Raw genomic sequence first — 25618 nt, 5'->3', positions numbered from 1 at the left:
CAGAGAGGAGAATTGAGAGAACAGGAAGGTGGAGGGAGACACTGCCAGCCTCCGCCACAACAAGCAGCATGTGAAGATGCCGGTAAGCCACAAGCCATGTGGCAAGGTATAGATTTATAGAAATGGATTAGTTTAAGATGTAAGAACTAGATAGCTAGAAGCCTGAGCCATTAGGCCAAACAGTTTAAATAATATAAGCATCTGTGTGTTTATTTTATAAGTGGGCTGTTGGACTGCCGGGGCTTGGTGGGACCCAGAGAGAAAACTCTCCAGCTACAATATATCTTGGATTCATTCCTCAATGGGTGCTGATCTTGCCTTTAAAGGCCTAATTACCCTTTTGCAGTATGAATTAGCATTTTCTTTTTTATTTTTATAATAAGCTTTACTTTTTTTTCTTAAAATAGATCCTTCACTAAATTAAAGAAGAACACTTAATACCATTCAGTCCTTCACAGTTTGAATAATGAGATCTTCTTCTACTTGATCCTTTTAGTAATTGTTATTCACAGAGAACAAGTGCTGATGTGTAATCGTGGGTCAGAGTGCTTTTGTCCAGGAACCAGCAAAGCATTTTTGAAAGTCCAGAAGAATCATTTCCACCTCTGTGAAAGTCCAGGCAGAGCCTAGGAATTTTCAGTAGACCATGAAGGCTGGAATTCTGCTTCAAACTTTTCCTTGAATTTTAAACAGTCTCTTCTTTTGTCAAAATATTTTATCCAATGGTGGGGGCAGCTGGCCTCAAATGAGCTCCTCAGCGGATGGCACTGAGCTGCGTCCTCTGTCAGTACACCTGCCTTTCCTTCACGGACAGGGCCGCCATTCCTGAAGGGGTCATGCAGGGAATGATGTGACTGACATGTGATCACACGACTAGCCTACAACCTGAGGCTGAGGTGCTAAGGGCCCTGAGACTTCTGGTCCCACACTCAGCCAACTGAGGATCAGCCAGCATGGGAGAGTGTGGTGCAGAGTTCTGTTCCTGTGCTGCAGAGTCACCTAGCAAATTCATGATCAACACGAGGAATCTCTCACTGAGAAAGTACCAGCCTCGGGTTGACCCTTCCGGACCACCATGAATTAACATTTTCAAAAGCCAGATATTCAATTAGTGTTTGTCTAGCTTCTGGAGTTGGCATCATTCTATTTACAGCTGAAGTCAATCTTTGTAAAAAAAAAAAAAAAAAATTGTGAATGTTTCTTTTGGGCCTTGTATAACTTTAGTAAATATCTCAGTTCTCTTTCTGACTTTCTTAACTCTGTCCCAATCATTCAAAGCTGTTGTACAGCATAGAGTCAAGGTGTGTTCATCATATATAGAGTGTCTTTGTACATTAACATAATCATCCTCTCCAAGAAATGGGTCTTGGGAAATAACAATACCTCTAGTCCTACTTCCTTGTTCAACAGTCCTAGCCTCATCTTTCCACCAAGTCTTCCACTGTAATTGAGGACCAGGCTCCAATACTGCTGTAACTAAGTCTTCTCAGTCTTGTGGGACAGTTCTGTTACTAGTTGCCCATGAATTTAACATCTGCCTCACAAAAGGGAATGCATATCATATGAGACTATTGCTTCCTTAAGTCAACTAACATTTCTACAGGATTCCAGTGAGATCTGACACAGCTTTGAGGATATCTGTCATTTGGTGGTTGTTCCTGTGTGGTGACTGGATAAATTAAGGTTTTGTTTTTTTTTTATAATCTTAGACTGCTCCTTTCTAATTTCATAATGTAATGATGAGGTTGGTTCTCATTTAAACTCCTTTGTCTGTATCTGAATATTTTTGTTATCTGTTTTTGGGGGTTTTTTTTTTTTTGGTTTTTTTGTTGTTGTTGTTGTTTTTGTTTTTTTTTTTGGTTTTTTTTTTTTTTTTTTTTTTTTTTGGTTTTTCGAGACAGGGTTTCTCTGCGTAGCTTTGCGCCTTTCCTGGAGCTCACTTGGTAGCCCAGGCTGGCCTCGAACTCACAGAGATCCGCCTGACTCTGCCTCCCGAGTGCTGGGATTAAAGGCATGCGCCACCACCGCCCAGCATGTTTTAATAACGTCTTTCAATGCTTCTAACTTATCAGTCAAAAGTTTATTATCACTCTTCCGGGAAAATGGCGACTCCCGCTCGCGCGCCAGAGTCGCCGCCGCCGCCCAGCCTGCGCCCGCCGTGGGCCCCGCTGGGGAGCCCTGCCCGCCGCGCCAGCCGCAGCCCATGCACAATGTTCTCGCTGCCCTGCGGCTTCGAGCCCCCAGCTCCCGAGGACTTGGGGCAGCGGAGTTCGGCGGAGCTGCGGGAGAGGTTGAGGCGCCAGGAGAGACTTTTGCGCAACGAAAAATTCATTTGCAAGTTGCCCGACAAAGGTAAAAAGATTTCAGACACCGTTGCCAAACTGAAAGCTGCCATTGTAGAACGTGAAGAAGAGGTTAGAAGGAGAGGTGAACTGTTTGATCCTGTTAGTGTAGACTGTAAGCTAAGGCAAAAAGCAACCACAAGAGTTGATACCGACACAGACAAAGCCCAGAATTCTGACCTGATGCTTGATACTTCATTAGTTCTTGACTGTTCCTCTGTAGAAGTCAAATCATCTAAAACCACCTCAGAAACACAAGGACCTGTACACCTCACTCACAAAGGCGATGAGGAGACTTTGGAGGCTGGCTGCACAGTGAACACAGGCGCAGCTCCCGGCAGCAGAGCCAGGGCACCCTCATCTGAAGTTAACAAACATCCCCCCCAACGCCCTGTTTCAAGTCAAGCGGAAGACATTTCCAGCAGCATTGACAGTCTGTTTATCACTAAGTTGCAGAAGATCACAATCACAGACCAGAGTTGAACCCTCAGAAGAAAACACCAGTGCTGAGAACGTGCCAGGGCTCCAAACTGAGACTCCTAAGAGGCCTCATTACATGGAAGTGCTAGAAATGCGAGCTAAAAACCCAGTGCCGCCGCCTCCTAAGTTTAAGACCAATGTGTTACCCACCCAACAGAGTGACTCACCGAGTCACTGTCAGAGGGATGAGTCTCCTGCTTCCTCAGAAGAGCGGCAACGCAGGGCTAGGCAGCATCTTGATGACATCACAGCAGCGCGCCTTCTTCCGCTCCACCACCTGCCTGCGCAGCTGCTCTCCATAGAAGAGTCGCTGGCCCTGCAGAAAGAGCAGAAGCAGAATTATGAGGAGATGCAGGCAAAGCTCGCAGCACAGAAACTGGCCGAGAGACTGAATATTAAAATGCAGAACTACAATCCAGAAGGGGAGTTCAGGGAGATATAGAGAAGTGAGGGACGAAGATGATGCCCAGTCCTCAGATGAATTCTGAAGATGAGCACTGGGAAGATCTCTCTAAAGCTGACTGTATATCTCTATGAGTTATCATTGCCTCAGTGAACTTCCCAACAAGTATCAAGATCAGTGTCAGACTTTGTTGAGGGGCAGCAGTTTTTAAAGTTACACAAAGGTAGCTACAAACTAAGAGCCCAGTTTGTCTTTCAGAAGATGATCTTCATGTGCTTGAACAGTTTAATATTTGAACATTGTGTTTGACCGTATTGTATTCCAGTTTTGCAGTATGTTGTGCATTGGTCTGATATTTATTTATTTAGATATTTTTCTTTAAGATAGCTGCTTTTTCCTTATTCTTACTCTTATCAAATAGCATTGCTTATATCCTTTCTGATGAAATACTTTGTTATCCCAGGCACCTAAATCAATTAGGAAGACCTGGTTCCCTTTCTTGAGAAGTGAAGGGAGCAGTCTAGAGAATGGTATGCATGCTTGCATGGAGTTCCTGATGGTGGGTGTGAAGCACTGGAGGACACTCAAGTTGTCGGGGTTATTTGCTGCTCCTGTCTTCTCTGGGGTGACTGCTACCTTTCTGTGGTGAAGCTAGGAGCACCTTGAGGAGATGCTGGGTGGGGGAGGTCTTCTGAGCTGGTGTGGGGAGCTGCGCTCAGTTTCCCCTGGCTTGATTCATTGTTGTCTTGGGTGATAGGTCCACCTACAGGGCGCTCCTGTTTGGTAAGGAAATCGGTGTTTTTCTAAGAGTTACGGTTGAATTGTCAGCATACTGCTTTTTCCCTTTTTAAACCCAAAGAGGTGTTTATAGGCTGCAGAAACCACAGTCTCATGTATGTACACATTTGTGTTGTTTAAAATGATCATATGATCATCTCCAGCAAAGATAACAATATGTTATCAAAAAACCTTTGTCTATTATGTGGAACCTGTAAAAGAGAAATAAAATACCAATCAGAGCAAAAAAAAAAAAGTTTATTATCTTCTTTAGTAATAATTTGTAGGACGTATATATTATCGGTATTAATATTTTCTAAGGCTTGTGTCTTGTGGTGTTTTCAAGGTTGGTTTCTCATCAGTCCATTTCTCCTATTTGGCACTGATATCAAAGCAATTTTTAAGGATAAAATACAAATTGCCAGACTGATAATATGACCGACATTATTTAGTTGTTTATCTCCTCATTTATTTTACTATATGTATCCCGTCCATAGTAGGAAGACAGGGCCTCGTTCTCTGCATTGTGATCATTCCCATTTTTAACATAGGGAAGGTTTTAAGATTATCCTTTCCCTTTTTTCTTTTTTAAATTTGATTATTTATTTATTTTAATTAATAAATTCATTTAATAGCCTAGTTTACCATTTAAAAGTTCTCAGGTGTCTTTCCAGTTCTGATGCCTATCCTCTGGGTTGTGCAGATGTAGCGACCATGTCTGACCAGCAGGTGGAGCAGGCGCAGCACCAAGGCAGCATTGCTATGGGAGCTGCAGGTGCAGAAGCTGCAGTGACTTGTGCTCTGGCTGGCGTCCTTGGTGACTGACTGCCTTGGGGAAATTCAGCAAAGCAACTGGGCTAGCCTCTACCCTGGTGCTTGCGAATGCCAGGTAGAATTGGCCGGAGAGGCACAGCTATGATACAAGGGCCTTGCTGGAGGCAACTACAGTAGCTGTGGGGTGTGGCTTTCCTTCCTGCCGCCAGGGGCTTGATAACAGCTGTAGGGCCCTGGCCCCCCATTTTGGGTAGCTGTTGCCTTGCTTGCCGACCTTGACCAGGTGTCCTCCCTATGCTGATTCCCTGCTGGTTTTATTCCTCCTGAATACTCACCTGAGGTTCTTTGTTTGTGTGTCCTGCATAATGGGCGTTAACAGCTTAGATGCAAGAATGTAGCGAACTTCTGCCCTCCGGGGTTCTCCCATTGTGCTGTAAGCCTGTATTTAAGGTTTCCTCCCTCTTTCAATAAACAGCATTCGGCATTCTGCTGGGCGAATGACCGCTGTTTCTTGTCTCTATTTTTTAATCCACAGCCCTCACTCAGATGTGGTGATCAGGTGTGGTAAACCCGGTGCTACCACAACAAACAGCAGCCTCAAAAGTTCCAAGCCTGAGCCTGTCTCTTTTCTTTTTCTTTTTTTTTTTTTTCTTTTTCGAGACAGGGTTTCTCTGTGTAGCTTTGCACCTTTCCTGGAACTCACTTGGTAGCCCAGGCTGGCCTCGAACTCACAGAGATCCGCCTGCCTCTGCCTCCCGAGTGCTGGGATTAAGGCGTGCGCCACCACCGCCCGCTATGAGCCTGTCTCAAAACCAGCTGAGCTGCCTGGATTGGGAGCCTGGATTGGTTGGAAAAAGCTCCTCAGGCAGGAAAGCAGCCTAGAAGGGGGGATGAGGAAATAGTGAAGGGTCACTCTGGCTCCCCTTCTCAGGACTAACAATGGCGCTCATAAAGTCTAACAATGCCCTACTTTGAGTGCCAGATATAAATGATTTCTTTTACCATTTATTAATAAACAAAAATCCTGAGCACAAATATTTAAAGACAAAAGAAAACCTGAGGCATATCCAAGGGACCATGAAAACATACCACCTCTGCTCGTTTCTCCACTCGAGAAATCCCTTGCTCCTCACCCCACCTCCCCCCACCCAGCTTTTGTGGTCCTAATTTTTTTGTTTTAAATTGTTTTTGAAACAGGGTTTCTCTGTACAGTACTGGCTGTCCTGGAACTGGCTCCATTTACCAAGCTGGTCTTAAACTCAGACCAGCAGGCCTCTGTGTCAGGAGTGATGGAATTAAAACAGCGTGTTTCAAAGGCAGGTCTGCTGTCTTTGTCTTCCAGCATCTGTTTCCCAGGACTCTGATGCTCCATCACTGGTGTGGTGGCACACACCTGTAAGCCCAGGATGGGGTGCAGAAGCAGGGTGTCGGGAGTCAAGGCAGTTCTGATTGCTACCAGCTGTCACCCCCACCCCGAACTGCTTTTCTGTGTAATCTTTTCCCTCTTTTTCTGTTCATGATGTGAACTAATGGGGACGCTGTGTAAGGTTATTACATAACAATACAATGATGGAGCAAATGGTTCATGGGATCTTACCCTTCTATACGGAAGACTCCAACATGTCAAAGAAAGGTGGCAGGTAAGGATGTGGTATCTTTTGATAAGGAATTAGATTGAGAGACAGATAGGGCATTAATAGCACACATTTGGGGATGTGTCTCTTGAGTGTGTTTCCAGAGAGAAAAAAATGGGAGTAGGGGCAACCCACCTGGCTATGGGCAGGGCACCATGCATGGCTGAGACCCATCATTCCAATGCTGCCATGCTTCCCTTCCAAAATGAGCTATCATGCTGCCAACAAATCTTCCCTCCATTTAGATTTTTTTTTTTCAGGTTTGCATCACAGCAATGAAGAAATTGATTAATCCATGGACCAGTGTGTGTGGACTCCCTGCCTCAGTGGATCAATGGCCATTTCTGCCTCTCCAGATCCACTCTTCCAGAAGTTTCCCTATCTCAGCAATGTGGGTGTCAGATCTATGGAGACTGCCTTAGTCTCTAGGTTCAGCCTTTGCATGTCCAAAAGGACAGTGACAACTGGAATATGAATTTCCCAGCTCCCTCCTTACAGAGCCACTGCTGGCAGGATTGCAAGTTTCAGCCAGAATGAAAACTCTAAAAACATCAGTCAGTGAGATGGTTCATTGTGGGTAATGGGACCTGCCTCTCTCTAAGCTGATGAACTGAGTTCAATGCCCAGAACCACACTGTGGAAAAATAGAACACAAATCCTCACACACACAAGCAGCTGAGGGTCACAGGTCACACAGAGTAAGGCCCAGCGACCAGTGATCTCCCAGGTCCAGTGAGGCCCTGTGCTTTAGCTGCAGCACCAGGAAAAAGCAAGGCAAAGCAAAGCAGCCTTGGAGTCACCCATGTGTTGTGAAAGTTTCCTCTGAGATGGAAACATTCCATCCTGCAGGGCAGCTGCTTAAGCAGGAAGCTAAACAACTCAAAAGACCTTCGGGAAGTCCCTGAAACCAACCAGATTCCCCAGGCCCTCTTCAGCCAGGGCAAGCAGTAAGTTACACAGAAACTCAAAGACCAGACCAGATGCCTGGAAGAAGCAGAACCCAGATGAGCTGCCTGGAAGAGGTGTAGACAAAACTGATGGCCCCTGGGAGGATGCCCTCTGACATGCTGAGCTCTGCTGCAGGCTGTGCTGTGTGCTCCAGGATCCCAGCTCTTGGGAGCTGTCACTCATGCAGGGGTGGGCTCTGGTGAGGAGCTGTCTTTGAGTCATTTCTGCTCCTGGTAAGTAATTCTTGACCAAACATTTTCTTGTAAGTAACTCCAATATAAAATGGATTGGTTCGCCAAGTTAGACTTTGGCCAAGGGGTCCCAATCTGCAGTGAGTAGATGTGTATGTTGAGTCTCCCTAGGAAACATTTTGTCACAGAGCACTATGGAGGCCAGGCCTTGGCAGAGCAATGGATCCACTGTTGGTGTTCAGCTGGTTACATAGAAAAACAAGTATTTGGGGGAAAAACAGTGAGTTTAATTATTCCACATGTGTGTTGAACAATGTGTATGTCCCCTCGGGCACAGTGAGTTCAGCGCCTCCCATGTAGAAATATCAGGAGGCAGAAGAATTGTGTGTGTGAGCGGTTTGTTGTGCCCAGATCGTGACCCCCAGAGAGACCACCAAAGACGAGCATGCCGGAATGCAAAAGCAAGGTTTAATTCTGGATATCCAAAAGCAATACAAAGCCTAAGGCAGGGACTTCGTCCAATACATCCAACGCAGTGGAGGCTGGAGGAAGCGCCCACCTGTCTGCAAGCTCAGTTTTTAAAGGGAAAAGTCACAAGGTTACATCAGTTTAGAGGGTGCTAGTACAGGTACAATTCTGATTGGCTCGCTTCTAGAGGGACTTCTAGAAATCACAATTCAGTTTTCCTTCTAAGGAAGTAGTTGCCCACCAGCATTTTTCATTGGCTGCCCCCAGATGGGGGCATCTGGTGATTACACACAGTCACTATGGAAACTAGGGTTGGGACATTCTATGGTCAAGCAGTTGCCTAGGGCCAGGGAGAGGACATTCCATAGTCCGGCAGCCATTACCTCCTGATTACCTTGTGACTCTGTACTTTTACACTTCCTGGTTTCTGGAATCTGAACTGACTGGTCTCAGTAACTTCTGGCCTGTTCTCAAAAGGAGAAATCTTAGGCCTTAATTTTAGGGTGAAAGCATTTTGGTCTTATTTCTAAGATGGCTCATTTTGGTCTCACAGGTTGATGGCACCAGGACAGCAACAGGGTGACACTTTCATGTGTAAGGTCATAGGTTATGACGTCAGAGGAGGGATGGGTATGGGCAACCAATAGGGATTAGGAATCACAGGGAAAATGAGTTCATCTGAGAGGACCAAGCCCTCCAGACAAAGGGCTAAGGAGAGCCCAGCCCTAACACCCAAGCCAGAGGTGACAGGGACAAACACATGTGTGAATGAGTTTACAGTCATTGAGTTCATGTTTTCCAACACGCTGAAGATCCCAAGTGTTTCGTCTTTCTTAAATATGTCTCCAGCAGTCACGTCCAGACATCCTTTAATGCTAAAATTGGCATTAAACTCCACCTAGAAGATGAAGATCCAGACAGGTTCAAAAGGAAGGAAGGGATCGTTCAGAAAACCTAAACAACTTCACACCCAGGAGTCCAGGCTCCAGCCCCCCTCCTATGGATGCAGGAGCCCAGGTCCTGAATTTTTCCCTCAGTCCCAGGGTTCTAGACTCCATCCACATTCCCTCTGCTGCAGCAGTGAGGGCCTCTGACCTCCCCTCACACTCAGGGGTCAGTCCCCATCCCTCCTGCTGAGTCCCTAGAGTCATGGCCTCTGTCTCCCTCATCCTGGGGATGCAACCTCCAGCACTCACCTCCTTCAATGGCAATGTCGCCGTCATAACAACCAGTGTCCTTTGGACAGAAGACAGTTTTTGCGGGCAGGAGCCCTGATAGTTCAAGCAGACAGGACACCTGATGTTTTTTGACTGATAGGAGGCTGAGGAGAGAGGAGGAGGTAGCTGCACAGTGCGCTCTCAGCTGCAGCCCCAGGCAGATCCTCAAGTCTCTGTACCCAGAACCCAAACCTGAAATATTGATGTAGTCAAGTAGGACTTGGCTGATGGCAGCACTACTGTGCAGATCACTTTCACAGCATTTGATATACATGGCAGCCAAGATTCCAGGTCTATTGGCATAAACCTGGACATGTCCTGCATCAGGAAACTCATCACCACACATATTGAAATCGTGGTATCCTTATCTACATGAATGCCTGAGCCTTTGCTCCTCACTAGGAGAGACTTTCACTTAAGAGGCAACGAGAGTGAAAGCCAGGCTTGGATGGGAGGATGGCCAGGCCTGGGTGCCCACTTCTTGGGTCCCCTGATGTTCCCCTCCCAGGGAGAGCGCAATGCCCAAGTGACAGTGGGACACAGCATGTCCTGTGTCAGCAAAGCCTGCAGCACAAGCCTGGCTCCTTCTGCCCTGCCCCTGCACATCCCATTGAACAGTCTCCACAGTCTGCCCTGAGCCCCTCCTTCAGGCTGCAGCCTCACTCTGCTCACCACCTCCTCTACCCTGCTGGATTTCCCTGCACACTCTGCCCTTCACACCCACAGCTGGCTCCCTGTGGTCTGCTTCTCTCCTTGCCACTTCCCTGAAAAGCTGCAAAGGACCCAGTGGCTTAGCAGAGCCCGAAACAGGCCAGCATCCTTCCTTCCTGTTTCCTATCCTCCCTCTTTCCCTTAGTCCCTCCTCCCCTTCCTGCACTCTTCCCCAGTCCTGAGTCTCACCCAGTCCAAGCTGCTCGGGAGCTCCCTATACAGCTGCAGATGAGGTCAGCTGTCTCCACCACACAGCTCATGCTGTCTTTACAGACAGGTGCCACCCGCCCCCTCCCCAGTTCACGTGGTAGTGGGGAGCCAGCCCAGGGCTTTCCCCCTTAATCTTCCCAGGGCTTCCATCAAGACCCGGAAAGCAAGGCATGGGAAGAGAGCCTAGGCATGAGGGGAGCTGGGCAGGCACGGCAGGGAACACAATCCAGGGCAGGGCTGGGCTGCCAGTACAGGAGTGTGGGCTGTCCATCTCATCTCACACCTACGTCTACTTTCAGGATTGTCTCCTGGCATATCTCTTCATGTCCAGTTTCCTTGGTCGCAAAATGATTTCATTCTAATGGTCTTTTAGTGAAGACCATGCCAAAATTTTACACAAGATTACTCTTGTGACATTTCAGAGTATCTGTGGAGAGGAAAATCAGTAGGGTGTGTGAGAGTCAGGGAGCCACAGATGTCTGTCCCTACAGCTTGTAGCTTAAGGGAGAACATTACATTCTGAGTTATATTCCAGTGCCCTGGTTGTGACATCCCTGTCTGGATTAAGAACGGGACTCAGAAGTCAAGGCTTCCAAGTCTGCAGCTCTGTTCACCTGTTCCTCCTGAACACCTGTTCTTCTCAGAGCCTCCTGATGATTTAAGCTGGTTTTTGGAGCTTGGGAAGAATTTTTGAAAAATGTTAAGAAGCAACCATGAAAAGATTAGGGACAATATGTGGTGTTTAGTACTCTGCTATGTATTGGTTGTAGTGTTAATGGGAGAGACAGAGAGATTGGAACATACTAAGTCCTTATCAGAGACAGATTATTTTAAAGCACCTGTTTCCTTTACTAGTTTAGCATCTAGGAGACAGGTGATCAATTGTTTAAAGCATTTTACAGTAATAGATGTTTACATTAAGGTCTTTTTTGTAGCGCCCGATGCTTTTGGGTCTGGGGGTGTAAATACCTTTTAGCTGTTACAGTTTCTTACTTGATGATCCTGGACTCCAGTTCTGTGGTGGTCCTGTACCATTAGCTGAACAGTGAGTTAGAACAGGGAACTGGGAAGAGAAAAGCTTGTGGTGAATGAGAACTTTTCTTTTTTGGAATTAGGGACAAGGCAAAGATCAGGGCCCTGTTCTGTGCATGTGAGAAACACTGGCAAATAGATCTGGAGTGAGGTAATGAAATGAAAGCTCCTATCTTAGCTGGAAATCTTTTCCCATTAAGTAACTCTGAAAGTGCAATTAAATCTGGTGTGAGGTGGGTAAGGCTGTGCTCTGTACCCGACAACAGGGAAATGAGGAGAGGTGGCACCCAAAACTCCCAGGACCAAGTCAGTGGCTCTGGTGTTCAGAAAGAAAAGAAACAGACCGCTTCCCTGATGCGTTCTGGTTCCCTGCCATGTCTGTAGCCAAGCCTGGGTCTGCTGGAGGTCTTAGCTTGATGTACCCATTGTGTCTTGGTGCTGGGGGCAGTCAGCTGACCGGTTGTCTTTCTAGGCAGCACTTTCAACAAGGCTGTTGATTGGCCTGGCAGGGACATTCGATATCCCGTGGCCTTTTCCGCACTTAAAAACAGGGACCCAACAGCTTTTGGGAGTCAGTGAGTGCCAGCACTTGGCAATTTTGTTTTCGGCTTTTGATCTTTTCCCTGGCACAACCTTAAATGCCACAGATGACTCTTTTGTCTGTGGGGTCAGGAGCCTTGCTCTCCAGATGCTTAAGTTTTAGTCGGGGAGATCTGGGGAAACAAGAGATGGATTTTTTACTCCAATGTCCTGATTTTTTTTCTAATGATTGATGGCTTAAGACAGCTTTTGGAAGATCTGCCAGGAGGCAGACTGTACACTGATCCTTTTGGAAGACTTGCTGAGGCTATAAGCAGATTTTTGGTTTAAGAGCCATCCTGACTACTGTAAACTTGTTTGCATGGATCTTAGCCACTTCCAGACCGACTGGCCTCTCATGGAAGTTTTGAGTCAGCAGAAGAGGAACAATACAGAGCCCGTGCCCACTGCCAGAACCGGAAATCAGACAGAAGAGGTTGGAACAGTACAGAGCCCGCCCACTGCCAGAGACCGGAAAGTCAGACAGAAAAAGGCTGCAGGTGGCAGAGAAAAGAAAACATCAACATGGGGAGGAGAAAGGGTTCAGAGCTTTTAGCAGAAAGCTTGGGAATAAAGTAACTCTTTTATTTGCCCGTTAGCTGGCAAAAGTTCCCGCAAAGTTGTTATTGGTCAGATTTACCGGTATCCACCCAGTGTAAGGGGTAAATGTATCCGCCCCTTTGTCCCCATGGCTGTAGCCGAGAGAAAAATAAAAAATTAAAATAACAAACTGGGATCAGACTCCAATCTCAGGCAATCCGAGGAGAGAAGAAAGATCTATGAATCAGCTCAGGTTAGCCTTCTGCTTTGTCAAGGGAGGCTAAGGACTGAGGCATGTGCGGCAGGTGGTCCACCTGGTAGACCAAGGCAGGCACTGACCCCCTCCTCAGGAGCAAAAATGTGCCATTGCCAGCTCAGCAGCCCGAGGACAACCCCAGGGGTGTCCGTCACAAAGAATATAGGTCAGACCGCAGCCGAGAGAATGGGGGGGCACTCACTGTGTAGTGAAGAAACTTGGCAGTAGTGCAGCGGTTGCGGTAGTGTTGGGGGGTCCAGCGGAGGTGAGGAATGTGGGGCTCGAGGTCTCGCTGGAGTGGGTGAGGAGGTGGCAGCAGTGGTGGTGGCCGTGGCTGCTGAAGGTATACAGTGCTAGTGGCTGGCACTAGATGCTGTGGTGGTGGCAGAATCATGAGCCATGGTTACCTTTTTAGAGCTTTATTAGGAGAGAGAGAGAGAGAGAGAGAGAGAGGAGAGAGAGAGAGAGAGAGAGAGCCAAAGAGACACAGAGACACAGACAGAAGAGACTGTGCGGGGGAAGAGTACAGAGAGAGAACACAGAATACAGAACATTTGGGAAGGCACGTTCACATTTTAGGCTGGGATCAGTTGCCTGCGGATGATGTAATAAGGCACCAGATGAGACTCCGGAGCAACTGAGCTGCTGCATGTATACAGAATTTCTTACACCCTTCCCTTCTCCTCCACCTATTTACCACCCATAACTGGTGTCCTCTTAAAGGATAAGGTAATCATGTCAGGCCGCTGAGAAACTCTGAGAAGCCTTTAGAAGGCAGAAAATTGTGGTTGGTCCCCATCTCCCCAGATTAAAGCCACCTTCTTAAAGGGTTGTAGAGATGGCTCGGGGTTCAGAACACTTGCCACTCTTCAAAACACTGCATTTGGTGCCCAGCACTTAGGAGCACATACCCTCCTGCAGGCAGACAGGCAAACAGGTAGGCAAGCAGACAGAATGAAGAGAACTGAGAAGGAGCTGAAACCCTGATTATTGCTTCTTAAAACTGACGAAGCTGTCACTAGCCTAGTCGTCAGTGCTATCAGAGATCTTGAGAAGGATGACTTTCACCTGAGTAAGCAGAAGTACAGACCAAGCCACTCCCAAATCTATTAAAAACCACAGTGACTTGCTAGCTCCCTGGACCAATCACCGTGGGTTCCTCTGCGGTCTTTGGGGACAGAGGTCACAGGGCGGTGCCAGTCTGTAGCCACCAGACTGTGAACATCTGACAGGCTTTCCTGTGGAGTTAGAGACTTGGACAGAACTGCCTACCCTGCCTAGGGAAAGGGAGGCAATCAGCTCCCCATATCCTGCATGTCTACAGTTTGCACAGGGTCCTGGTGGCAGGCAAAGCAAAGGATAGTTTTTCATTCCAATGGCTGGCTTTGTCACATTTAAAGCCAGCTCCAGGTGGAGTTCTTCTGGGCCCTATCATCTTCTTTGGAGAGCTTGTGGTCACTGCCAGGAGTTGGAGTCTCTGTCTGCCATAGTAAAACTTTTTCCATTAAACATTTTAACAGCTATTTTTTTGCAGATCTCTGAAGAGTTTGAGGACCATCTACCTATTAATATCTATACTAAACAAACTTGGCTTATTGCTAGTTATTTTTTTCAGGCTTAGCTCTCAATAGATATACAGAAGGGCTAAATAGTGCTTGTTCCTGTAAGTTATCACATTAGTACATAGCATGACTACAAGTACAGTTCTGAACACATTAAAGTATTTGATCATTTATACGGTGCCTATTAACTTGAATGTCTTAATCATCTTTAACAGTTTTCAATAAGTTAATATCTTTTATAATATTTGGATTTTATAGCTTTATCACTGTTAAGCTTGAGCGTTAAAAACAACAATTTTTTTTTTTTTTTTTTTTTTTTTTTTTTTTTTTTTTTTTTTTTGGTTTTTTCGAGACAGGGTTTCTCTGTGTAGCTTTGCGCTTTTCCTGGAACTCACTTGGTAGCCCAGGCTGGCCTTGAACTCACAGAGATCCACCTGGCTCTGCCTCCGAGTGCTGGGATTAAAGGCGTGCGCCACCACCGCCCGGCTAAAAACAACAATTTTTGAATCAAAGTTCTTTTTGTATCAAAAATAAAACTTTTAAACATAGCCACAGTCCATAGGGAGACTGGCCACTTTTCTGATCCTTTTAGAGTGCACCATTATAGAATATTGCAGTTTTTGTGTGGCTTAGTTTATTCAAAATAGCTAAAGTTTAAAGTGAGCAAAGATGCAGAAGCTAGACAAACTATTACTGTGAATCCGAGTGGACCTTAGACATCTCTAATTCTTATTTATCAAATAACACCTCATTTATCAAACATATGTTGTTACTTACCTAAAATTTTTTTAGAAGCCTAGTGTTGAACACTTAGCAAAGACATAAGTAGTTAGGTGTAAATCTCCAAATCAGCTTTTGTTTCTGAGAAGATCGTTATAATCTTAAAATTTCACCATCATATACAGTATATTCCAAACCAAAGTTGAATCACATGTGTAGTGTTAGCAAATATAATCTTACATTTCTATCATCATACAAAAATCCATACCAAGCTACTGTATTTTGGAGACTCGTTGCTTCTTTTGTCTGAGAAGAGGTACAGTGATAAACTACAGGGCTTAAGTGGGCTGATTTTATACTTATGTTGCTGATATGCCACATGGTCGTCTAAAGATGAAGTCACTTGGTCTGTACTCCTTAACCTTAGTCAAGGTGACTGCTAGTCATGTGGCTGCTTACATCTTCATGAGGTCATCAGCTAAGATGGTTGCTGCTTAAAACATGTTTTGCTGGTATAGATCTATTTTTCAAAACAAGAATTGAATCCAAGTTACATAAAGAATGTACTCTGCACCAGAGTTGAATCACATACATAGGATGTGGTAGCAAATTAAAATTCCTACGTATAAGGTTTTATTATAAGCCATTTGCTGTAACTTTGTAGCCAAGTTTTATTACAGATTTTACAGATCCTATAACCACATGCAATGAATTTACAAATCCTGAAATAAGCCCTGTTTACACAATAGTCTTTACAGATTTCTTGAGAGCAGAACACAGAAATCATAGAGATAAAAGATTTAAGAGTGGAAAGTTGGTAGAACACTTAGAGATAAGAGACTTTGGGATCACTGGCTTGTGCTGGCAGAAGCTGTTACAATCTATGAGAATTTGAACTTGAGTGTGCTACTTTGGCCATTGAGCTCTACTGAGGCCAAGCTGTTTTCAGTAAGACAGCGAGCAAGACTTTGTAAGAAAATCTCTGAGTCTGAGAAAGGAATTGAGTCAGAGGAGAAAAAGGTTGAGAAAAGAACTCCACCATGGGAGGGGTAGGCAGCTAAGAAAAGAGAACAGTGTGACCCAAGGGACAAGGAGAACTAGCTCCAATGTCACAGAAGGCACGAGGACATAGAGAGAAAACTGAGGGACTTAGCAGGCAGCTTCCTAGGGAGGCAAGGCAACTGGCAAGATGAAAGCCCAGGAGGCTGGAGAAGAGACAGACAGGTAGCTCTGAGGGGAAGGAGGCCAGGAAAGGGTCACAGAGCCAGGAGCTTGTGGAGAAGCTGTGGAATTTAGTAGGCAGCTCCTACCGGCAGGTGAGGAAGTTCCAGGAAGGCACTGAGATGAGCCTTGAGGAGCTGGATGGGTTAAGTGCTGTAGTAACAAGAATTTCAATCCCAGGGTGTCCCAAGCGGACTTAGAGACTAGTCAGAGAGAAATGTCCCAAAGCACAGGGGGAGACATCCATGTCGCAAGTGCGGAAAACATATGGACTCCAGCTACTATCCCAGAAGCTACTACTTGGAAAGGTCAAGGACTTTTTCTGAAGGTCAAGCCATGGCTTAAGAAGGCGTGGTGATATTTGGCTTTTGTATGTACAATGATTTTCTTATAGCTTATATATGCTTCCAAGAACTCCTAACAGTGTATTTTATCTGAAATACCTGTCAAGTACCCAAGGCCAAATGATCTCCTGAATTAAGGCCAGTTAAACTCAGGCCCTCCTTTCTTATACAGCTTTAGTTGGTGTTCTATACTAACATCAATAGACTCCTAACAGTTACCTAACCACCTCTAGGAATGTAGTTTGAGCATATAAATTCCCTTTTTTTTTTTTTTTTTTTTTTGATATACTAACTAATCTTTAGCTCTTAGTTGACTTCCTCTAACACTCGCCTTTTGGGTTGTAAAAGAAAGCCTGATGGTCGCTGCCTGCCTTTATGACCCTGTAAGAAATCAAGCCTGAGCCGCGTGGTGGTGGCGCACACCTTTAATCCTAGCACTCCCGAGGCAGAGGCAGGTGGATCTCTGTGAGTTCGAGGCCAGCCTGGCTACAAAGTGAGTTCCAGGAAAGGTGCAAAACTACACAGAGAAACCCTGTCTCAAAAAAAAAAAAAAATCAAGCCTGGTGAGTTTGCTTTAGCTAGAGCACTGCTATTGCATGGGTATATAAGTGTAAACCTCAGAGACTGAGGGAGGATTTTGACTGAGAGAACTAGAAGAATGAGATTAGAAGATGGGAAGAGTCAGATGGGGAAGAAAGAGATGAGAAAGACCAAGATGGGGCAGAAACTAAGATTAGAGAATTAAGGTAGAACTTAGAGGGGACAGCAGATAAATGCAGAGAGGAATCAGGCAAGAAAGGAGCTAGGCGTGAGAACAGAACTGAAACTGTGTAGACAGAATTTTATCCCAGAGGAATAAGAGAGACGGACGAAAGAGTTCGGTCTACTTAGATTTTATTTCTTGCAGATTATTCCTGCTGTTCGGAGCTTCTCCTCTGGGCCCTGCGGAAGAAGATCATCAAGGCTGGACCATGGATAATTTTCAGTGCACCCCTTTGTCTTTGAAAGTAGAATTGCACACGTGGTGGGCACCCAAAAGGTGTCGCAGGGGTGGACACTTGCTGAGTAGGTAAGCGCAGATGGATGTTTGGTAATGTGGGGAAAGAAGCAGCTGAAGAAGGGGGCTCTAGAATCGAGTTTTACAGGTGGCGAAAGCCAGCAGGAACATACTGAGAGCTCCAGGGCTGCGGAATCCCATCACCATGGCAACCTTGTTTCTTTGGGCATTTCTAGAAGGCAGCATGGGCCAACAAGAAGGATGCAGAAGTGCTGGTGTTGGGATGGAGATGGTGGGGGTCTCCTTCTGTGAACCCCATCTCCTGTTACCTGTGGTCCTAGGAGCCAGGGTCTGTGTGGACGGCGGGCTTTTGGAGAGCCAGGTTAAGTGCCGTTAAGGAGAATTCAGGGGATGGGCTTGGCTGCTGCCCCAGCCTGTCTAGGACTTGCAAGTAGAGCACATGAGGACCCAAGATGGAGCTCCAAAACCCGTGTGAAAGTTGCTGCAGTCTCTCCCCTGGTCCTTCCAGACGTGAGGAGTGCTAGCTGCATGCTTTTCCTCTGCCAGCGTGCTTCCCTGCAGCGATCGACCTACATCCCAGCAAACCTGGAGGCATGAGGAACCTTCCCTCCCTAAGCTGCCTTTTGTCGAGGCAGTGACTGAGGGGCCTGTGGACTGGGCCTGGCTGCTTCTGTGTCCCTAGATTCATTCTTCTTTCCACTTCCCAGGGGCGTAGACGTCAGTTCTGTGGGAACTGCCTTATTCAGCCATTGCAGGGTCCCAAGAACCACCGCTGGGCAATGCGAATTTCAGCCTGGAATGAAATGTCTACAATGCCTGACTTTGCTGACTGAGACTGACTTGTGTTGTGTGTATGTTGTGTGGATGTGTTGTGTGTGTATGGTGTGTGTGTGTTGTGTCCTCTGATCCTCACCCTCTCGAGGCTATGATGGCAACACTCACCTGGTATAATGAATGGCCTGAGAAACTGTATCAAGCCTTATTCTCAGCTCCTTTCCTCCCGACTCAATTACCCGCCCTTCGTGCCACTCACAGCCCCTTGCCTGGCTCCTCAGGTGAGGGCCAGCCCTTGGCTGTGGTCCTGCCCTTCCCAGGTCACAGTGAGGCCCGGTGCTTTAGGCCGCAGCTCCTGAGGCTCTGTGTGCCGCCACAGGTTAGGAAAGAAGACATGGGGGTGGGGAGGGACACAGGGAGGCCAGGCCTTGCAGCGGGTCTCTCAAAGGATCCTCTGAGTGCTATCATTTCCTCACATAGAGAAACCAGTATTCGGGAGAAACAACAGCAACTTTATTATTCCACAGGTGTGGCCGATAGGTGGATGGCCACCAACAAGGGTGAGTTCAGCCGCTCCCATGTAGAAATATCACCACACTCACCATGTGTGAGGGTTGATGGCACCAGGACAGCACAGGCTGACGCTTCCAAGTGTAAGGTCATAGGTTATGATGTCAGAGGAGGGATGGCTGTGGGCGGCCAATAGGGATTAGGAACCCCAGGAAAATGGGTTCATCTGAGAGGACCAGACAAAGGGCTAAGGAGAGAGAACACCCAGGCGAGGGAAGGGGCTGAGGCACCTCCATCCAGAGGCTTTTCATCATCTTTGTCCTCAAAGAATTCTTTTGCGGAGAAGATCCAATTGTTTTGGAGTCCCCCAGTAAAGTTTGCCAGATGAGGACATGCATCCCTGAATGCTCATTGTGAAAGACAGGCCACCTGGATGGTGAAGGGCAGTTACAGGCTATACAATCCAGCAGTGCTGGGAAACTCAGACCCAGGAATCCCAGCCCCATCCTTTTCCCCAGACCGTGAATCTAACCTGCCTTCCTTCCTCCATCCAGGACTCCAGGGCCCAGCTCTACTCCCTGACAGGCTAAAGGCCCAACCCTCAGCCTCATGAGTCCAGACCCAGCCCTCCTCCTTCAGACAGGCCAGCCCAGCCTCCTCCCAGACCCAGGGGTCCAGACCCCAGCCCTCCTCCCTCAGACCCAGCCAGGCCCAGCCCTCTCCCTCAGACCCTCCAGCCCCTCCTCCCTCAGACCCAGGGATCCAGTCCTCCCTCAGACCAGGGATCCAGGCCCAGCCCTCCTCCTCAGACCAGGGATCCAGGCCCAGCCCTCCTCCCTCAGACCAGGGATCCAGGCCCCAGCCCTCCTCCCTCAGACCAGGGGTCCAGGCCCAGCCCTCCTCCCTCAGACCCAGGGTCCAGACCCAGCCTCCTCCTCTCAGACCTCAGGTTTTGGGTCCCAGCCCTCCTCCTCATCCTAATGAGTCCAGACTCTGTAATCCTCCCTCAGATCACGATTCCAGGCCTCAACTCTTCCTTCAGATGAGTCTTGGCCACAAACCTCCTTTCTTAGACCAGTGGTCCCGGCCCATCCCTCTTCCATCTGAGGTAGACTCATCTCTTCTCCCTCAGACCTAGGAGTTAGGGAACAACCCTCCACCCTCAACCTGGAGCCCTGGCCCTGCCTCTTCCAATCTGCAGCTAGCCTTCAGCACTCACCTCCCTGGAGCACAATGTCACCATTATAACAGCGAGTGGTACCCCGAGGGCAGGCGACAAAGCTGTTGTCATTGAAGCAGGATCCGTATAACCCCACACACGCCGGACACCACAGGTCTCCAGGGGGAAGGCAGCTGAGGACAGAGAGAAGAACTGGGATGCACTGCACGCTCTCAGCTACAGCCACCAGCTTAACTCCCAAATGTCTGGGCCCTTCCATGTCCCGGATCCCATACTTGGACGAGGGAGGGGGCTCAGCAGGACGCTGCTGCTGCTGGCCTCGTTGCACAGGTTGGAGGAACAGAAGCGTGAATAGGAAAGCCACCAGTATTCCAGGGGGCCGGGAGTGTATGGAGACACCGGCACTGTCCTCTGCCCCAGGTCTGATGCAGCCTTTGCTCCCTATTAGGAGTGTTTTGGGTCCTGCTGGTATAAGAGAGTGAAAGCCAGGCTTGGATGGGGAGGATGGCCAGGCCTGGGCGCCCACTTCTTGGATCCCCTGATGTTCCCTCACAGGGAGAGCACAATGCCCAGTGACAGCATGTCCTGTGTCAGCCAAAGCCTGCAGCACAAGCCTGGCTCCTTCTGCCCTGCCCCTGCACATCTCATTGAACAGTCTCCACAGTCTGCCTGAGCCCCTCCTTCAGGCTGCAGCCTCACTCTGCTCACCACTCCTCTACCCTGCTGGATTTCCCTGCACACTCTGCCCTTCACACCCACAGCTGGCTCCCTGTGGTCTGCTTCTCTCCTTGCCCACTTCCCTGAAAAGCTGCCAAAGGCTGATCGATCCCCAAACAGGTGTTAGGCTTCCCCCCACGTCCCCACCCATCCCTCTTCTCCCTCCCCCGTCCCTCCCTCCCTTCCTTCCTCTCTGTTTCTCTAGCTCTTTGCCTCACTCTCTTGTTTGTCTCTCGGAGAGTCTCGGATAGCCCAGCCGGGTCTTGAATTAACTATATAGGTGTGGATGGCATTGAATTTCAATTGAACTGTCTCTTCCCTCCCAGCCCTGGGATTACAGGCATGCCCAGTTTACCTGGTACCAGGAATCAAACTCAGGGCTTTATGCATGCTAAGCAGGCACTGTACCAAATGAGCCACACCCAGCCCAATAATCCTCCTTCAAATGATGGAGGTCATCAGGGTCCCTTGGGTTTTTACAGCACCATTCTCATTTCTGGGCTTGGGGCTGGGCTTGGGGCTACCTTACACCACTGCCCAGCAAGACAAGGCACAGAGAGAGGCGCTGGGCGGAACTGCAGGGCACACAACCCAGGGCAGGGCTGTGCTGGCCAGTACGGGAGTGAGGCCGTCCACCACATCACACACCTACGTCCACAAGCAGGAGGGTCTCCTGACATAACTCCTCAGGTTCACACGCCAGGGTCCATGGTGCAGACCACTCGACAGCTGTCTCAGCAAAGCCACTGCCAGGTTTCACCATGATCCCCTTGTAACAGGTCAGAGTAGCTGTGGAGGGGAAACACCAGGGCTTGTGAGAGTCCGGGAGGCACCATGTCTGTCCCTGCAGTGTCTGGGCTAAGGGAGGCCAGGACACTCTGAGTCATACTCCAGTGCCCTGGCTGTGACCTCCCTGTCTGGATTAAGAAGGGACTCAGAATCCAAGTCTGCAGCTCTGCTCACCCTGTTCCTCCTGAACAGCGGCTCTTCTCAGAGCCTCCTGAGGAAGGCTTGCTCCTCACAGATGGCTCCCCCTTCAGCCATTCTCTCCTCCCCATCCGTTTCATGTCCTCCTTAGAATAATGAGTAAAGGTGGCCTGGAGCCTTCTCTTCCTCTGTGTGTGTGTGTGTGTTGTGTGTGTACACGTGTATGCATGCCTGTTCATGTGTGTAGGTGTACATGCGTGTGTGTGTGCATGCATGTAGAAGCCAGAGGAAGCCGAAGCTGCCATCTTGGGGAGTTACACATCTTGCTTCTCTGCAGTATGTACTTTTATTTTGTATCTCCCTAGCTGACCTTCTCCTTTTTTACTTCATATAACCTTTATTACATTGAAGTGTGATGTGTGTGTGTGTGTGTGTGTGTGTGTGTGTGTGTACGTGTGCGCACGCCACAACTTTGAGAGTTAGTTCTCTCCTGTCAATGAGACCGAGGGAGTGCTTTAACCTGCTGAGCCTCTCAGCAACCCTGTTTTTTGAGACAGGATCTCTCAATGATCTGAAGCTCTTGAAGTAAGGCAAAGTAGGCGAGGAGGGCTGGCCAGCAAGTCTGGGGGTCTGTCCATCACTGCCTTGCCAGGCTTGGATTACAAGCATGTTCCACCGCCTCCCCTTCTCTCTCTCCTCCCTCCCTCCTCAACATGGATTCTAGATTGGACTCAGATTTTCATGTTGCATAACAAACACTACTGACTGGGCCATCTCCCAGCCTAAGACATTTCTTTGGACTGAGAAGCCTAGATTACAAACAAATCCTGGATCCACCTCTAGTGAGCACTGGGTCTGCTGGGTGCTAGGGTACAGAATTGGCTCTCCACAGATGAGTGTCCCCGTGTGTGTGTGTGTGTGGTGTGTGTGTGTGTGTGTGTGTGTGTGTGTGTGTGTGTGTCAGCTCTGCTGTGTGGTCCAGACTGGCCTCCAGCTCGCAGCCCTCTAGCCTCTGCCTCTGGAGCGCTGGGATTACAGAGCAGCTCTATCTCACTGCCCACTGGACTGTCTCATGTCCCACCACAACCCACAGCAAAGTGGCAGCATCAAGGCAGGGAAGCAGAGCAGTAAGTGCTGAGGTTTGCCAGTGTCACCAGGCCATTAGGTGGCAGAGCTGGACTCAGAATTCAGGCTTTCTGTCCCCTTAGGGTCAGGTTGAACACAGCAGTCTAGTTTGAGGACCTTGAACCTGCCTTCCCTAAGGACCTGACATGATCATCATCACATAATGTCGAGTACTCTGTGATGAAGAAACTCTTAGAGCTGGGACTGGGCGTCCACCAGCACCCAGCCTTCTCGATGGCTCACAGTGGGGTGCTGGCCATTTCCTCATTTCCCAGGTGACAAATGTGCAGTCCAGCTGCTCTGCTCCTGCAGACCAGATGTGCACTCTCCCGCTCCACCCCTCCACACCTCCCATTTGCTCAAAGGTTTCCCTGTAGCACAAGGAGCATGGCCCCCGGATTCTCACCCACGCTTTCTCTCTAGCCATGTGGCCTTCTCCAGGAAACCTGTGGCTTAGGCTGCACAGTATTGCAGAACCCTAGCACTGTCACCACCTCGAGTGTGCTGCAAGGTCCCAGGGCTGTTGCCTGACTGTCATGGGTCTCTCTGAGCCCCCTTCCCTTCTCCTCCACCTATTTACACCATAACTGGAGTCCTCTTAAAGGATAAGGCAATCGTGTCAGCCCTCTGAGAAACCCCGAGAAGCCCCGAGAAGGCAGAAACTTCTGTTAGGTCCCCATCTCCCCCAGAATAAAATCTGTTGTCTTAAAATGGCCCCCAGGCCCCATGTGACCTATCCTTCCTACTCTTCATGGTCGCATCCTCCTCTCTGCCTGGTCACTATGCCACAGAAACAGCCCTTAAGGCTAGGGGATGACAGTGTCGGGACTAATGGAAGACAGAGGATGTGCTCTGGGGACAGCCAGGGGAGGAAGGCAGTCTGCGTGGGCCATCACACAGCTCACACTAACTCTCTCTCACCTGACCTTTGCACGAGCTGTTCTGTTCCCCCCAGACCTCCCACCGACACATCCTGTGCTTCTAGCATCTGCCACTGGCTTTTGCTGATCCCAGTAAATGTTTGCTAAACTGCCAGCCGAACCCAGCCCGGGATGGCGATGCTCCTCCAAGGCTTGGCTCCCATGCAAGAGCTCATTACCTGCAGGATAATGGCTGTGTTTTATGCAGCTGGCATGGGGTTGCTATGTATGCTATTTGGGATGTGAGGGGTGCACATGTGGTGTGTGCAGATGTGTGATTTGTGGCGTAGGTTTGCATGTGTTGGGCGAGGGGGCGTTCTGTATTGTCAGTGTTTAGTTTGTGTGTAGCCTGTAGCATGAGCTGTGTGTATAATGCACTGTGGGTTCTATGGGGGTGTGGGCACATGAGGTTCTTGGGGTTTCCATGTATATGAGGAACACAGGATCCAAAATGCATGAGACAGGATTATGAAGCACAGTGTGGTGCATCTGTGAGGCTGCTGTGTGCATTGTGTGTGGTATGCACAGTGTGTGTGGAATGTGTTTTCTCTTTTTAAAAAATTATGTGAAATGTCCTTTTCTATTGCTTTTCATCTTATTCCGTCCCTTGAGACAGTGTCTGTCACTGACTGGAGATAGCAATCAGCAGGACTCTCCTGTCTCTGCCTCTCACAGCACTGGGTTACAGTGTGTGTGTGTGTGTGTGTGTGTGTGTGTGTGTGTGTGGCCATGCCACCTTTGTAGGTGAATGCTTTGGACTTGAACTCACGTCCTCATGTTCACACAGCAAATACTCTTACCCACAGAGCCCTCTCCTGGTGTGGAATTCCTTACACTGTGTGCAGATGTGTCACTGTGATTGGTTTAATAAAAAGTTAAATGGCCAATAGCTGGGCAGGAGTATAGGTGGGACTCCTGGACAGAGAGGACTGTGGGAAGAAGAGAGGTAGAGTCTCCATCCAGATGGGGACAACTGCTGTGGGATGTTAAATGTGTTGTTCTGATTGGTTGATAAATAAAACACTGATTGGCAGTAGCCAGGCAGAAAGTATAGGTGGGACAAGGAGAGAAGAGAATGCTGGGAAGTGGAAAGCTGAGTCAGAGAGACGCTGCAGCCACTGCTATGACAAGCGAGATGCAAGGTGCTGGTAAGCCACGAGCCACGTGGCTACTTATAGACTAATAGATATGAGTTAATTTAAGATAAAAGAACTAGATAACAAGAGCCTGCATGGCCTACAGTTTGTAAGCAAACTGTGTGTTTACTCAGTTAGGTCTGAGCAGCTGCGGGACTGGCGGGTGAGAGAGATTGATTTGTCCTGATCGTGGGCAGGCAGGACTGGAGAAAACTCCAGCTACAGGCAACCAGGATGGGCACAATGGAGAGATGAGGTAACAAGTGTGCGGAAGAATATAGATTAAAAATTATGGGTTAATTTAAGTTATAAGAGCTAGTTAGAGACAAGCCTAACCTAAGACAAGCTTTCATAATTAATAGTAAGTCTCCATGCCATTTTCTGTGAGCTGGTGGCCCCAAAAGAAAAATCCATCTACACTCTCTGCAGTCCCTGACAAGCCATTTCTACCAGGAAAGCTAAGGCAAGTCACTCCTTGACAGAGCTCTTTCTGACACCACCGTCAATCTCTGCCAGTCGTGGGCCCATATTCAGTACTGCCTCAGCTCAGAATGACCAAGTGGAGGGGTCTCCCCCGCACAGCCCAGGAGGCCCCTTTCATGCTGTGAATATTTGTTTAACTATGTAAAGATGTTTGCATTTGTTCATGCTGAGGAATATTTGCTAATTGGGTGAAGGTGTGCTGCATTTGTTTATGTCGCGGGATTCTGTTTAACTATGTAAAGATGTGTTGCTATCTTACCTTGCCTGCCTAAGGCATCTGATTGATCTAATAAAAAGCTGAATGGCCAATAGGGAGGGAGGAGGTATAGGTGGGACTTCCAGGCAGGGAGAGTAAGTAGGAGGAGGAATTTAGGCTGGGGTCGGGGAAAGGTGGGAGGGAGGAAGAAAAGAGCTGCCAG

The 25618-nt window shown here is 48.1% G+C and overlaps 1 protein-coding gene and 1 pseudogene across 1 annotated transcript in view; one reads left to right on the top strand and one right to left on the bottom strand.

Moving 5' to 3' along the window:
* The first annotated feature begins 2176 nt into the window (after nucleotides 1-2176).
* Nucleotides 2177-4258, top strand: LOC114709879 (annotated as a pseudogene).
* Nucleotides 4259-5582: 1324 nt separating this feature from the next.
* The window catches only part of LOC114709914 (CD177 antigen), a 33517-nt gene continuing 13481 nt past the window's right edge, over nucleotides 5583-25618 (bottom strand). The window contains 14 exon segments of the mRNA XM_028893916.2: nucleotides 5583-5654; nucleotides 6020-6169; nucleotides 8796-8915; nucleotides 8986-9014; nucleotides 9214-9279; nucleotides 9282-9338; nucleotides 9427-9541; nucleotides 12765-12935; nucleotides 18976-19060; nucleotides 19062-19140; nucleotides 19931-20061; nucleotides 20163-20248; nucleotides 20250-20353; nucleotides 21257-21419. Of these exon segments, the coding sequence (XP_028749749.2) occupies nucleotides 5583-5654; nucleotides 6020-6169; nucleotides 8796-8915; nucleotides 8986-9014; nucleotides 9214-9279; nucleotides 9282-9338; nucleotides 9427-9541; nucleotides 12765-12935; nucleotides 18976-19060; nucleotides 19062-19140; nucleotides 19931-20061; nucleotides 20163-20248; nucleotides 20250-20353; nucleotides 21257-21419 (1428 nt within the window).

This window comes from Peromyscus leucopus, unplaced genomic scaffold (genome assembly GCF_004664715.2).
Source record: "Peromyscus leucopus breed LL Stock unplaced genomic scaffold, UCI_PerLeu_2.1 scaffold_801, whole genome shotgun sequence".
Taxonomy (NCBI): domain Eukaryota; kingdom Metazoa; phylum Chordata; class Mammalia; order Rodentia; family Cricetidae; genus Peromyscus; species Peromyscus leucopus.
This window is presented reverse-complemented; position numbering and strand designations above follow the sequence as displayed.